The sequence below is a fragment of the Neopsephotus bourkii genome, unplaced genomic scaffold (assembly GCF_033783945.1).
Source record: "Neopsephotus bourkii isolate Nb327-2 ecotype Australia unplaced genomic scaffold, CSIRO-AGI_Nbou_v1 NB_1628, whole genome shotgun sequence".
Taxonomy (NCBI): domain Eukaryota; kingdom Metazoa; phylum Chordata; class Aves; order Psittaciformes; family Psittacidae; genus Neopsephotus; species Neopsephotus bourkii.
The window spans coordinates 738,667-754,598 of record NW_026902103.1 but is presented as its reverse complement, the minus strand read 5'-3'; the positions used below and the strand labels follow the sequence as shown (position 1 = coordinate 754,598).

The following is a 15,932-nucleotide window of genomic DNA, read 5'->3' as shown; positions in this document are numbered from 1 at the left end:
GTAGCTCTACTATGGGACTAGAGCAAGAGCATATACTACCAAAGGAAAGAGAGCACTGCCACAAAGCATTTAGCCATATTTTGGAATGAAAAGGGCTGGCATAGATAGCTAATGTTTCACAACTCCGGACAGGAGGCAAGCACCTAAATATCCTGGGAGTGCATGTCCCGACACAAGCCTGGCAGTTTTTCCTACTGGGCACCTCAGAACATTCCCTTTGCAAAGCCTCACCTCAGCAGACTGTCAGCTCTGCTGGGAGATAGATCCCCACACCAGCACCTTCAATGCACAGGAAAACAGATACAGGCCAGTACACCTTGCAAGGCAGGTGCTGCAAGACAAATAAATTTCACTTGAAGGATACCTGGAGAATGGTTCAAAAGACCAGCAAGCCTGTTTCTTTGCTGCAGCTGTCCCACTGCCTTGTTACTAGTGCACAAGCAGTTCCTTGGCATGCTCATCCATCTTCACTTTCAGGGGAAAATAAAATTCGTGTAGATTTTATTCTAAAAGATTAGTGTTTTCTACCATGCTGTTTCTCAGGATACCTCTGCAGGATCATTGGCATTTTACTAGTGGAAGTGTGAAGTAGCTTGCTATCAAAGCTGAAAGTCCAGTGACCTAAGTTCCCGTCGTCAATACAAATATATGTACTTGTATCAGGAACATAAAAATGGCAAGTTACATGTTGGAGGATCCTGATGAAATCTCAGATAAGTAGAATCCCTCATAAATGCATTTAATGGATAGTTGACTTACCAGCTATACTCCTCTCAAAATGCTATTGGCCATGTGAGGTGGTCAGTGTTAACAAAAATAACACTACCAAAGGAATCACTGAGTACCAGAAGCCTGTGTAAATAAATATACACTGTGTCTAAATATAAGGAGAGTTTTTAGCTAGATAGATGGCCAGGCACATACATAGGGTTATATTGTTTGAGTGTAAATAAAACCAGTATCATTGCTTCAGCTTTGTGCAGATGGCTGCAGCTACAGGTATTAACATGGCAAAACACACCAAAGCATTATCTATAAATGGAATTCTTGTAAAATAAAATTTGGCCAAACATTAAACATTAGCCTCAATTACTCCAATAATCTCTAATTTAAATAAATGGACTGATAAAGGTAAAATATGACCACATAAAGGAAATCAAACTGTGCTTCCTCTTGAGTTAGGCTAATGTCATCTCATCTTATCTGTTTACATAGCCTAGCGGTAGAGTGTAACAGGTTAAATGTAGAAACCTTTTACGTATTGTATTTCAGTCAAAATATCAATCAGAAGCAAAATGAAAATGCTCATGGGAAAATCTCCTGAAATTTATCAAGTACAAGAATAAAAACCTCAGCAGTTCTGACTGATTGACTTCTAAATAGAAATAATCTGTGCAGGAAAGTCCCAACATCACCCCAGCTCACTCAGCCTTTACCTCATAATTCAAAGATTTTTCAGTAGAGTATATTATCTAGCTAATCATGAGCATATTGCGATCATTAGACGAGTTGTAAAGGTTTCTCACTGAGTAGCAGCTAATGTCCCTGCCACGTACTGCCACTGCAGAGCCAAGGGCAGCATCCAACAAGGAACTTCAAAGTACTAGGGATAGAATGGCTCAACTGTTTTAACTGCCTAAGCCTTCAATGCATGTTAGTCAGATGCATAAATTGTGTGTGTGGGGGGGTAAATTTTACTTAGAAATACTAGAATAAGGTGTGGCATTGATCATTCTCAGCCTTTCAAAATAAAGTGAAATAAAAACTGGAATTATCTCTGAAGGAAATAACACTACCATAATATGTAAGACACCCAGCTTCAACATCCTGCCAGAATTATTCATTACCATTAAAAATAAATGATAAACAATTCTGAGAGAAAATTTACAGAGGTAAACGTATAATGAGAAAACAGGTATTTACATTGTGCTTCTCATCTTTAAATGTATATTAATTGCAGAAGAAAGCAGATGGCAACAAATTACATCTTATTCTGTCTTTACTATTTAAAGCACAATCTCTTTAATAAAGACGTGTTTATTAAAGAGATCTTTAATAAAGATACCACACAGATCCAGACTTAGTACTGATGTAACTCAGAGCTGAATGCTGACCTGTGCTCATTCTTTCCCCTACTCTCTCCAGATTTCTCTTCTACAGTCCTTCATGCAACAGCAGCAGCAACAAAAAGGGAACAGTGAACCTCTTCCTGTGACAAGGCTCTGCCCAGTTCGGTCACACACTAGTGCTCCCCCGAGCAATGTTGCAGAACCTCTGCCACCCTCCTGGCCATTGTGGCAGCTTACCAGGAAACTGGAGGGGGAAACTCATTTGCCTCAACATTTAAAACACTCATACAGATTTGAATCAGAGAAAAATGAAAAGAAAAAAAAAAGAAAGAAGAGATATCATTATGGAGAGCTCAGGTGTTTTCAGAGCTATAAATCCTCTGAGGAAGAAGATGGAATGCTAAAGAGAAAGCTGACACCACTTGTCTAAAATCAACATGCATGCAAGCACTGGATGTGGTCTGGAGTGGCTGCATATGCTGCAGGTTTGTACATGCTAGGTTACTACATAAAATTAGCAGTGGAAAAGAGATACTCTCTGCTTAGCGTCCCTCCGGGAGAAAATATTTTATGCTTAACCTGAAGGACTCTGACCCCTCTGGGAAGCAGAGGCAATGAGAAAGGTCTGTGATCCATCTCCAACTGCTTTTTACCAAATTTCACAGATACTGAACTCACAGAATTCCTCCCATTTGCCTGATGAGCTTTCTGATGGCAACAAATGTTCCACCACAGCTCCATCCCTCTCCCTTCCCTTATTTCACTGAAGTAGTTAACTATTTATTTTACCTGACCTGACTCCCTCCAATCGGCCCTGTGAAGTTACACTGCATGTCAGCCTGCAGCCACGGGAGGAAGTGCACGCTCCCATGGCAGGCTGCCAGGCCCTGCCCCACAGCCCCTGCTTTCAAATCTCTGATCAAAGATGGTCACATCAGGGAGATCTTTTCTGTCCTGTATGGGGCACTGGTGAGGCTGCACCTTGAACATTGTGTTCAGTTCTGAGCCTCTCAATGCAAGAGAGACATTGAGGTGCTAGAGCAGGTCCAGAGAAGGGCAACAGAGCTGGTGAAGGATCTGGAGCACAAGTGTGATGGGGAATGGCTGAGGGACTTGGGGGTTTAGTGTGGAGAAAAAAAGGCTCAGGGGGGACCTTTTTGCTCTCTACAACTACTGCAAGGAGGTTGTAGGGAGATGGGGGTTGGTTTTTTCTCTCAAATAACAAGCGATAGCACAAGAGGAAACAGCCCCCAGCTGCACCAAGGGAAGTTTAGGTGGGATAGAGGGTGCTCAGGCATTGGAACAGGCTGCCCAGGGCAGTGCTGGAATCAGCATCCCTGAAAGTGTTCAAAATCCGTGCAGATGAGGCCCTCAGTGACATGGTTTAGTGGTGGCCTCAGCAGTCCTGGGGTAGAGGTTGAACTTGGTGACCTTACAGGCCTTTTCCAAGCTGGTTGATTCTGTGATTGATTCTATGGTTCTGTGATCCCAGTGCTATATCAATCAAGGAGTGGAAGAGCAGCCTTAAGGAAGGGTATGCTCAGTGACTGCACCCTCCCTCCACTTACACAGATGTGCAGGGCAGACCCCATGGCCCATTCCTCCGGCTGTACCTACTGGCAGACAACTTGACAGATTTCCTTAGTCCTACAGGTGCTGAAGGCATACTTCACACATCATATGCCCTTGGGGCTGGTGATATTCTCAACAGGCAAAGGGTTTTCAAGCCCAACCCTTAAAAAACATACCCAAGGAGTCCAGCTCACGCTGGTGAAGCTCCACCTGCAGGTTGGCAACAGGACGAGTCTTTCATCTACCACTATGAATCACTCCATCATTATCAATCAAGGCAGAAGCCAATAAAGGAAAACCTCAAACAGTATCATAGGGCAAAAAGTCACCCTCAACCAGTTTTATTAGGGGACACATCCATGAAAAGAACATTGTAATGATTCCAAAGGCAAGTACTGAACACCTCAGAAGTTCAGAATGACAGTTAATAGCACCATGCATGTAAGGAACTGTGCATTGTTACTGCTGGAAATATCAAAAGGTTTTCTATATTTGGGGGAGCAGAATTAAACATAGCTACTGGAGAGACACTCCCAAACATCCATAAAGTGTGCTTTATAAAGAGTAAGTAGACTATAAGGTGAAGAATGGGAAACTGTATAAAACAACATTTATTTTTTTTCCCACTGTTAACTTTGCTGTTCTATTTAAAACATTTTCTATAATGCACAAAGAGCATTCAAATGTTATTGATCAAGCTAAATTGCATTTTTACACCTGCACAGCACCTGCAGCAAAAAATCCCAAATACATACTATTTCTAAACATCTCTGTTCAGTCCTACTTAGGTATAATAGAAGTCAAAAAAACAACACAGCTAAAAAAGATCTTTAAGTTTAAATCATCAAACAACTCAGGCTGCAGCTGCAATTATTTCAGCAGCGATTTTTTTCCTAGCCACCCACATATTAGACACCAAAACCAGAATAACGAACAGCAGCAAACATGTGATTGCTCTGATTAACAGTGTGAGCACCTGTTTTTACTCTGGTGAAACTCCCCAGACTAAACAAGCATTTATTAAAAAGGGTATATGTATATATAATCTTATATTTATATATATATATATATAATCTGGGAGATATGTGATCTATAGCTGCTCCATGTTCCTAAACTGCATAGTACAGTTGTTTAATACCAACTATTTAATGTCTGTGTATGAACACAACAGATACCACCAGTTTTTGTACAGCACCTCTGGAAAACAAAGGACCAGAAGAAAGAAGGGTGGGAAAGGACAAATTGGGAAGGAATGCAAAGACAATTTTTAGGAGCTTATGCTCTAGGCGGCATGGCTGAAATGGATATGGCCATTTCACACCAAGGCTGGTGTGAAACCTTCTCTAAATTATGCAGATTGAAGTCATCATTATCTCTCAAGGAAGGGTGCAGAGGTTGTATTCTGTGGGACAAGACCTTCCCTGTGCCAGAGGGATCCTGTGGGAACATCTACATTGCAGACAAATAGGTAAGCGCTTTGTCAAGCTCACCTTAGCACTAGAAATAAAAAAGGAGACCACTGTGGTGTCTTGGCTAGGGCCTTTGCTTACAGGGTTGCACCACACGCAAACCTGAGACTCAAGTGCCACACTGCTGAGAACAGCTGTTTGCTGTGCATGAAAACTTCTCAAGTCTCTGTCAGCAGACATCTCTGCCTCAGTTTAGTCTGCCCTATCTTATCTCATTCTGCCCCATATGAGCCACTCCCAAAAAACTATATAGCTCACTCTTTCAGCTTCCATGAAATTCGTCCATACCTGTCACCTAAAACACAAACACACATAATGTCTAACGTCACTCCGGCATGTAACTAATCATGCATAGATTAAACTATGCTATTACAAGTCAATGAAGATAACATACTGCATTTATATTTAGCTCTGTTCTATTGAAACTTCCTTAACAAGATTACTATAATTATAGACAGGTCCTCAGTGCTGTAAGTTGTCACAACTTTACTGAATTCCATGGCAATTCGTCAATTCAAATTAGCTGAGAATATGGTAATCATGTTATATCACAGAAAGGACAACAGAGAAATAACTTGGGACAAAATACTGATGGGAATACACTGTAAGCAGCCTGAGTAATGGTGAAATTCTCATTAGCACCAGCAATTTATGATTATTTGCTCAGCACTTATGTCAAAAGTTCTACAACTGTTACATACACAGAAATACACTGGAAACACACTTCAGAAATTGTCACCTTTTGCAGTGGTGTTTCAGTCAGGGACTTGACCCACTGTGTTGTTGGCTGATTATGTCTTACTAGTAGGGGAAATAAAGAAGGACTTTACAGCCAGGGTAAAAGCTTCTCTTGACCTCAAATGACAATCTGTGTCATAGAATCATAGAACAGTTAGGGTTGGAAAGGACCTTAAGATCATCTAGTTCCACCCCCCTTGCCATGGGCAGGGACACCTCACACTAAACCATCTCACCCAAGGCTCTGTCCAACCTGGCCTTGAACACTGCCAGGGATGGAGCATTCACAATTTCCCTGGGGAGCCCATCCCAGTACCACACCACTCTAACAGTGAAGAACTTCTTCCTTATATCCAATCTAAACTTCCCCTGTTTAAGTTTTAACCCGTTACCCCTTGTCCTATCACTACAGTCCCTAATGAAGAGTTTGTCCCCAGCATCCCTATAGGCCCTTTTCAGATACTGGAAGTCTGCTATGTCTCCACACAGCTGCTCCAGGTTGAACAGCCTCAACTTTCTCAGCCTATCTTCATACAGGAGGTGCTCCAGTCCCCTGATCCTCATGGCCTCCTCTGGACTTGTTCCAACAGTTACATATCCTTTTTATGTTGAACTGCACACAATAATCCAAGTGAGGTCTCACAAGAGCAGAGTAGAGGGGCAGGATCACCTCCTTTGACCTGCTGGTCACACTCTGTTTGATGCAACTTGGGACACGGATGGCTTTCTGGGCTGCAAGCACACACTGAACCTGGCTCGTGTTAAGTTTCACACTGACCAACAACCCCAGGTCCTCCATGAACAAAATCGATAGCTTTTGTAATTTTTAACCTGACTTATGTAACTGCAACTCCTGTTCTCTTTATGGACAGCAAATGCCTAATCCTTATTAGCACACTGGGAGGCCAGCATCTTCCACACATTCATGCTTGCCTTGAAGCCAGACAGTGCTAGATGTAAAAGGCATTTACACTCTCTATCTCTGAGTGTTTGTTGCCCTTTGCAAAGGTCAGTTTTTAACTGAAATACAGGATAAATGTGTTTCTTCACACCTTAAATAAAGGCTTAAAATTTATGAGGTAGTATTTTTTAGTATCTACGTATTTATGTTTAAACACAGAAACAGTATAGTGGGCAGTTATTCATCACAAGGGGGACAATCTAAAAAAAGCAATAACTTATGCGTAAAATACAGATTCAGGTACAGAAAGTACTTGGAGTCTCCCTGTTCTCATCTACTCCCTGTAGTGCGGTTCACAGGGAGAATGCGTTTCTTTTAATTCACTAGAAATTGCTAAAATCAAATAAATACTAGATCTTCTCACAATTTACCATTTTAAATAAGAATTCCAAAACAAACAAGTAAAATGGGATAAAAACACAGAATTGTAAATGTCCTTAGATTACCTAGCAAAATACCTTAACAAGGAGAACTGGTGACTGGTAGCTGCATGCAATTTCACTGCAGTAATGAAGGCAGAGCACCTTTAACCAACACTAGCGTTCGCTATAAAAACTCCATCAACAGCAAAATCTGGCACAGGGACTATATAGAATCATAGAATAGTTAGGGTTGGAAAGGACCTTAAGATCAATGATGCTCTTGTGTTATACTGCTATTTAAAAATAAAAGGAATTAAAAAAAAAGTATGTGCACACAGGTCTGATAAAGGTGAAAGAGATTTCATCTTCAGTGGGCTGATTATTGACTCCTTACTTCATGTTCTAGAGACCAATACTGAACTAAATTAAAACTTCTGTTGGCCTGAGTTAAGAAAACTAGTGTATGCCCAAGGAGATTCTTGAAGAGGTTACGTTCCACCTGTTGTCACCTAAACACATGCAATTTCACTGTTCTTGTCATCCACTGGTAAAACATGAGTTCTTCAACCTATAAGCCTACAAAATCCTACTACTGAAGTTTTACACCGAGCCTAAGAAGCCTTGTTCTATAAGATGGCTAAAAGTCTTTACAGCAAAATAATTCTTTGGAATTACACCATATTAAAAGAAATTAATATAATCAATTTTCAGCTGGAAGTCTATTAGAGCTACAACAATGTATGAAAGACTTCATGTGATATTCACAGACCCATATTAAACCAGTAGATTACTTCATATAATTCCATATCCACAAGGGAAGGCTGCTGATGGTATTCATAACTGTTGTACTAAGGCATTAACTAAATATGTTTTCCAGAAGTTTTTTTTTTTTATTTGAAGGCTATGGTTTTGGCCTGAAATGCTGTAAATACAGTACAACTCTTTTTTTTTTTTTTTTTTTTTTTGGGGGGGGGGTGAGTTGGAGAGTAAGGGGATGTTTGTTACTTGGTTTTGGGTGGGGGGGGGCTGTTGGAGAGTGTTGGGTTTGGGTTGGGGTTTTTTTTGTTTTTTTTTTTTTTTCACTGCTTCGCATACACATATACTAAAATGGCTGGACTTCACATAGTCTTAATTTGGACAAAGTCAATACAATCATTTTAGGTGTTTTCACAAAACAGTCCTTATGAAGAAATCATAATTTCTATCTCAACTAATGTTTATACCTGCAAAAACTCTGAAGCCATTTTGGGACTCAGCTTAAGATTTCATACTAATTCTGAGTGAGGGACAGGTAAAGAGGTTTTCTTCTGCACAAAGGATTTGGAATTCATTTTTTCAAATTACACTCTTTAATAACCTCAACACAAAGTTAAGCAAAGCCATGGGCAACAGAAGACGAACTGTCCTTGCACAAACCCTTCCTAAGCCCATATAAAACCTATTGCAAATAAACTGAAACCATTCAGAGCAACGGATTTCATTAAAATCTTATTCTCATTTTCTTAGGTTGTGTTTTCAGGGACGCTTTCATACTACGTAAGCCACCACTGCTTCCAAAAGGAACTGTCCAACCAGTAAACACACTCGTGCAAGGAACCTGACAGAGGAGCTAGGTTAAAAACAACCTATCAAAACAATGCTGGCATTAAAATTGATTATTTTGGAAAGGAAAAAAATGAAAATGCTCAGAAAAGTGCTCCATTTTGATATTTTCTGATGCACACAATTTTACATTTTGGTTTAAAAGATGTTTTTCAGTTCTCTCCTTTCTTGCCTAAGTAAATATAAATTGAACATAAATTTTAAGATTAAAACCCACATCAATTAACCCAAAAGCATTTATTTTCAAAGCTGTTTTTTACACGGAAGGCTTTCAGCATCATCAGAGAGACATGAGAATTTCAAAATTATTCACCAAATGAAATCTCTCATGCAGGCAGTTTAATGAAATTCACGCAAGTAGCAATCAGGCATACCACTAAACGGGGAAAAAAGGTTATTTCTATTTATCACCAAGTGGTTCAAACACCTGGTAGACATAATGTGCTAGGACGTCAGATAGTAGTTTTCATATCTAGCTATGGAAAGCCACAAGCGATTTAGTTACTGCTTCAGTAGCACAGCTCCCCAGCTGTGAAATACTTCACTGCTACAGTGAGGTGGGAATTACTTCATCAGTTTTCATGAGAATTTCTGATACTACAATATTAAGTGCTATGTATAATCTCTTAAATAGAATACAAGAAGCCAAATACTCAAAAGGAATACAGCGTAAGTTAAAAATGCACCAATATTTTAGGAAAAGAAAAAAAAATCACTTTGGAATAAAATTCAACTTTCTTTGCTCCTTTAGAACTGCTATTGTTACAATCGCTGTGCTAAAGTGCAGAAAGCAGAACACAAGAATCCACTGTGCAAATATGAGATGATAATTTTGCTGACAAAATTAATCTGTATGTTCAGTTCTCACAGGTCTTATCTGGTTTCTTTATAATATGCTGCAGCATTAGATCTGTTCTTATGCACAGTCTTATTGTCACTGTCCCTCGCTGCCAATGAAAATTAAGTACATATTTGAACAAAGAGGTATTTTAGGACTGATATGATGTCCTTGTTTAGCCTCAGAAAAAAAAAAAAAAAAAAAAGAGACAAGTGGGGGTGAGAAAAACACTAAGAAAAGAAAACACCTTTTTTCAGGACAACCAAGCACTGCTTCTATGTAAACCATGTCAAATGACATATCAAGTGAAAACAACTTCAGGGCATCACACATTTTCATTTGAAAAATAACAGATCAGCAGTTCGGAGCATGCACGGTTTCTGGAGGAGCAATGTTTCATATGGGCAGAAAATAGGAAAAGGGAAACAAGAAATTCTTTAAAAAAATGGAAAAAAAAAGCGAGAGAGCTCAACATGTTCACAGTTTAATATCCTTTTTAGATCCTGCAGTAAAAAGCATAAAAAATCCAGCCATTTCTGATATTCTGCCAGACATAGTTAAGGAAGAATAAATCTTGCATAGTCACAGCACCCGGATGGACACCTCACTTTGTACAAAATCCATCACTCAACTTATTGCTTTCTGAAAATGAAATCAAAAATTACTAAACTGATAAAAAATCTGCCCCCTATTCAGTTCCCATATTATGCACAAAGATGTCATTTCTCTAATGAATTGCTACTTACAACCTTCCCAAACCAGGAAGCATCTCTGCAGTATCAACTGTAAAATTTGGAAGTGTGAAGATAGTGCACTTAAAAAAAAAAAAAAAAAAAAGGTACAGCGAAATACAGTCCAAAAGAATTAACTGAACTATTATTACTTTTCTGTGGTAATACATGTTAACTCCACTGAAAAGATAATAAATTTGCTTCAGATCAGGCCTATCTATTTGGATTGATCTGCAGCATAGTCATGTACTACTTCAATATTTGAATAGCATTAATGCAGGAAGAGGTTGTGCAATCAATGCAAGCAACAAGCTAAAAATCAGGTAAAGTCAGAGAAGGTGGCCCCAAGAAGAAAAATCTCCTACAGATAAACTAAATGGTTTAAAGAGTAAATACAACCAGACTTTAGGTCATCATCATAACCGAAATAATACTGATACAGTGACTTCATGGTTTTACACTGATTTACTGAGAATCTAGCTGAAATTCTGAATTGAGACCACTGACAAACAGACATAGTGGGCACTAGAGGCAACTACAGCACCCAGAGGAAAACCCCAGTGATGTTTAACTTGTTAGTATTGTCACCTGCCTTTATAATAGAGTAAGACAAAGAATCCTCCTTCTCAAATGGAAAACATATTGCCTTCTTTCAAGGGTTTCTGCTCCTGTATCTAACCACTATGGCTAAATCAAAGCCATAATGCACACTGACCTAAAGGAAATTCTAAGAGAAACGAAGCATGAAAAAGATTTCATTCCAAGCATGGCTAATGACTGCTTACATACTGTAATCTTCCTTCCACACTATTTCTAGTCTTACTCATTTAAATCTGTTTCTCAGTTTGAACATCCATGCAGTGAACATCCACCCCTATGGCCAATACTGAAAAGCCCATGTTCTTGTTGGTTTGCAAAACAAAGTCATCAGCCTGCATATCTGAAGTAACTGGACAAGGCCTGTCGGCTAATATTCAAGTCTATAACCACAAGCTGATAGAGATTTTGTCATTTAGGGACAATTTCTGAATACAGTAGTCAAAAAAATTGGGTCACCACTCAAGAAGTCCACAGCTGCACAATGGCAGTAAGAAAAAATCATAGAATCATGGCCAAATGTAAGAATAAGATCTTAAAGATAGCCTTGTGCTCTCCTAAACTGTTCCCATGTACATCACAGCTGTTGACCCTGTAGTGGAGACTTGTCCAAATGCTGCTGATCAGCCAGCACCTTCTCTGAGAAGAAACCACTAACTCATCCTTGATGCGAGAAAGTGAAGTTTTCAAGTTAAGTCAAGGCTTAGGGTTTTCATTTTATGTACTTCACAAGAGAGCTCACTACCATAACCTTGCCACTGAGTACACCCCTGTACAATAAGGATATTGTAAAATGTCTTTCTAGGTCATAATACAAACAAGTGGAGAACACCAAACCCTTACGTCAAAGGATGCTTTTTAACTGTCCTTAAAATGTGAAAAGGAAAGTGATATTTAAGTATGCGCTAAGTAACAACCCACTTTTCTCCAGTTCTGTGAGCGTAATGTTTGTTTCTCCGTTCATTTTGAATTTTTAAGGTCCTGAGATTAGTTTCCAGTAAACAGTGTCACAGCAAATGCTGACCACCACTAAAATTCAAGGCTGCAGGATGTAAGGCCTCCTTCCACCTCTCCTTGAAGAACGGACATTTTGTTCCAACATTTATAAACCAGTTTGTTTCCAATCAGTTATGCCCTTAGGCTTTTTACTTTGTTCATCTTGGAAACTGGAAACAATAGACAGGTTTCACTTCCTGGTTTCCCTGCTGCAATATTTGCATTAGAAAACAAAGCAAAGGAACTTTCAAAACCAATCGCTTTAATTCCATGGTAAATAAAATGTTAGATAATTTTTTTACTGAATCAACCCTTTCAAAATCTTGTTTTAAAATAAGACTAGAACAAAATAAATACTAAAACACTAAATGAAAGAGCATATATTACAAGCAACCTAAAAATACAATGGTTTTCAGCTGCTGGGTGAACTATTCTACTCCACTGAAAATGGAACTGAAAACAGAAGTTGCCTTTTCCTTTAGCAGGAACAGGCAGGGTAGTGAGGTGGGAAAACACTTTTCTGAGTGATTCCACAGCCTGGGGACCATCTGGGAGTCTGACTCTGCAGCCAGACCCCAAGCATGCACAGGGGAGAACCCATGGCTGTGGGAGTGCTGCCTGCACTGAAAGGTGCACTTGCAAGGGAGACAGGACTTTAACCTGACATACTCTGGGAAAGAAAAACAACTCCCGAAAGTAACAGACCAACTGGGGTGGGGGTGGGGGGAAGCAAGATTAACAAATAAAAGCAGGACTTCTTGCCCTGTGTAATACAATTCAGATAAAAGAAAGAGACACAGCTTGTACTGTTAACACCTTTCTAAGTAAAGGCAACTAACAGCCAGGAACACAAAAAGGATGTGTGCTCAAGCTTTTACATAATTTCCTTTTGAAAGCAAATACCACAAACACTAAAATACAATTTTAAAACATGTACATGCAGAGTCCAAAAGCTCAGAGACTGTTAGAAACAGTATTTAAACTAACATTCAATAAAAACATTTCCCAGCCTCTTCAACTATACTGACTGACATTCCACTGTCTCAGGAATTTTGATTTGGTCAATTGCAGTCTTGCATTTGTCATGGGACTAAATGCAGCTCTTGTGTGAGAAAGTAAGGTGCTGATGTGTAATTCGGTCTACTTGTTATTAAAACTGCAGTTTTCCCTATTTTTTAACATGAATTAACTTTGTATCATTGATGCCTTTGCTGCGTTTCTGTTAAGTTTAGGTACAGCGGAGATTCTATGTATTCACAAATAATCAAGGAGTAACAGTGAAACTTCGCAGAGCAGCACTCAGAGGAATGAGGCTCTGACAACTCGGACCACCTTTCTGATCGCCTCGCTAAACAGCTCTTCCTCAGTTTACGTTTGTGCCAAGGCAGCTGATTTACTGACTCTCCTTGCAAGAAGAAACAAAAATGCCTGCCATGGTACTGAACCACTGCACCTCACTGCCAGCAGGAAATGAAGGGAGTCACTACTGTGGGAAAAAAAGTACCTTTTGGAGCCTCCAATATAGGTGAAGGTAAAGGTGGAGTCTGAATACCTGAAATCTGAAAGACAAACAACTGTGTTATTACAACTTGTCTTTATTTTGGCAGAATTAGGCGGGTTTTATGGACCCGCATTCCGGTTACGGACCCCGGGGTGGGTGGAAAGGGGGTCGGAGTGAACGGGGGGAGCTGCAGCATCTCCCCCAGGCCCTCGCAACAAGTGCCGGTGCTATGGCAACGGCCGGGATCTCCATTGTCGGGAACGGCAACAGGCAGCAGCCAGGCACGCTCCTGCGGCGGATCACCGAGGAAGCCTCGAAACCCCGAGGAATGGGTGGGAAGGGACGTTCGTAACGGGAAAGGGGCACGTTCACCGCCGTCCGTGTTGCCGGGAGGGCGCGGGTGAAGCCGGGCCGCCCGGGAGGCAGCGTCTCAACGAGGTACCAGGACCGGCACCAGGAGCTGCGCCAGGCAAAAGCAGCACGCACCCGCACCCGCATCCGCGCGGCTCTGCGTGCGGCCGCTGCCGCGATCGGGATCCCCCGTCTCCCCGTCTCAGCTGGCCTCACATGCTCTCGGAAAGGCAGGAGAGGAGGAGGAGGAAGGGAGCGCAGGGCCGGCACACGCGGGCTCGGCGGCAGCCCCCGCTCCCAGTGACGGCGGCGAAGGGCACGGGCACCACGGGGGGAGCGCGGTCCGGGGCGGGCGGCGGCAGCCTCCTCGCCGCCAACCTGGCGCCCGGGATTGAAACTCACCTGCAAACAGGCAGTCCTTCTCCGCCTTGCACTTTTGGATCACAACGTCAATATCCTTCTGAATCCTCTCTTGTCTTGAACACATCCCCATGAAATAAATCCCGGGGGGGGTGGGGGGGGGGTGGGGAAATAGAAAGCAGCCTTTATTTCCACACACCCCACCCCCCGGGCTGCGAGCTTTTAATACTCGGTCCGAAAGACAGACCCCGGGGCTGGCGAGCGGCAGTCTCCCCGGCGGCCCGGAGGGATCCGCTCGGCCGGCTGGAGGACGGGGGAGGAAGGCGGCGGGAGCCGATGTTGCATGCCCAGATGTGCCCGCCCAGATGTGCCGCCGCTGCCGGCGAACAGCAATTTCCTCACAATGGATCCAGCGAAAGGGTGGCGGCGGCGACACGGGATCCCCCACCTCCCCACGCCCTCTGGGGTTTTGGGGTTGGTTGGCTGGCTTGGTCTTATTTAAAAGGAGGGAGGAGGGAGGGAGGGTAAAAGGGGAGGGGGGGAAGAGGGCGGAGGGGGGCCAAGGCGACCCGACGCTCACATCCTGGCCCCTCCCGCCGGCACCGGCGATGGCCGCGCAGCAGCAGCGCGGAGGGACGGCGGGGAAGCCCGCACCCGGTCCTTGTCGGCGCGGCGGGACTGGCGCTGCTGCAGAGACGCTGAGCCGCAGACACTCCCCTCGCTCCCGGCCCGGCACGTACGGCCCCCGCCGGCTCCCCCGTTGGAGGCGGCGCGGGGAAAGGAAGAGGCGGATGCACAGAGCAGTGCGGGCGGACCGGGAGGCGGCCGGATCGATGGCCCAGGCCCCGCCGCCGGCCGTCGCCTCCTCCCCCTTGCCCCAGCCCTGGGCATAGGCTGCAGCCACCTCCCGAGCAGCGGGGAAATGCAGATGGCAAGTGATCCGGGTGGCGGGGCAGCCCTGGGGAGGCAGCGGGCAGCGCCGCGGGACAGGAGCTCTTCTCGGGCGCGGGCGGAGGATTGAGGCCGGCTGCTGCTGTATCCCGGGGGACACACGGGGAAGCCGTGCAGCGGGGCCCTTCCCGGCCGCCCTCCGCGGTCCCTGCGGCTCCCCCCGCCGGCGGCTGCGCTCCTGCCCGGCCCCGCGGGCAGAGCGGCTGTGCCCGGCACCTCCTGGGCAGGGAGCCCGGCAGCAGAGGCTCAGCAGCCTCCCCTTCCCGCCTCCGCCCTGCCTTGTCCACGGGGATGCGTGCCCGGCGGGACAGTGAAACAAAATTAATGGGTCCCTAGTCCCTGTGCGCACACCGCGGGTTTTAATCGTGCCCCTGTCCCTTCAGTCTGTTTCAAACCCAAGGGAGAGGACGCCGCCGGTTTGTCGGTACGGTGCCTCACAGTCGGCGCTAATCCAGACTTTGGGCACTAATGAGATACTAGTAATAACCCTAAAATAACTCAGAAGGAGTGGCCGAGTCTGCAAAACTGAGCATTTTTAATCAAAAAGCAAAGTGAATAATTAATAAAAATGGGTGTGAGTGTAGTAGAAACAATTTGATTTAAAAAAAATGAAAGAATATTTGCAAAATTAGGTTTTTATGTGTTCACCCAGTCCTAAACATCTCCCGTGGATTATTCATTATTGAGCCCTGTTTTACTGTTTTTTTCATTTAGCAAGTCTGCATTGATCATTTATTGTTGTTTTCAGACGCAGGAACACAGTCATTATTTTCTTGTTCCTACATGGAAATGGCTAAAACTGTGAGTATAAAAAGATTCTATATTTATTCCTAT

General features: G+C 43.1%; 1 protein-coding gene across 3 annotated transcripts in view; it reads right to left on the bottom strand.

Annotated features, from left to right (window-relative positions):
* Positions 1-14,688, bottom strand: part of PARP8 (poly(ADP-ribose) polymerase family member 8) — a 109,127-nt gene extending 94,439 nt beyond the window's left edge. For 2 of the 3 annotated variants that reach the window (XM_061373127.1, XM_061373129.1), the window contains exons 1-2: positions 14,190-14,688; positions 13,440-13,494 (exon numbers count right to left, since the gene is read on the bottom strand). In XM_061373127.1, the coding sequence (XP_061229111.1) occupies positions 13,440-13,494; positions 14,190-14,280 (146 nt within the window). In that variant the 5' untranslated portion in view covers positions 14,281-14,688. The remainder of the gene's footprint in view (positions 1-13,439; positions 13,495-14,189) is intronic. The other variant, XM_061373126.1, reaches the window with a different exon arrangement.
* Positions 14,689-15,932: the final 1,244 nt, after the last annotated feature.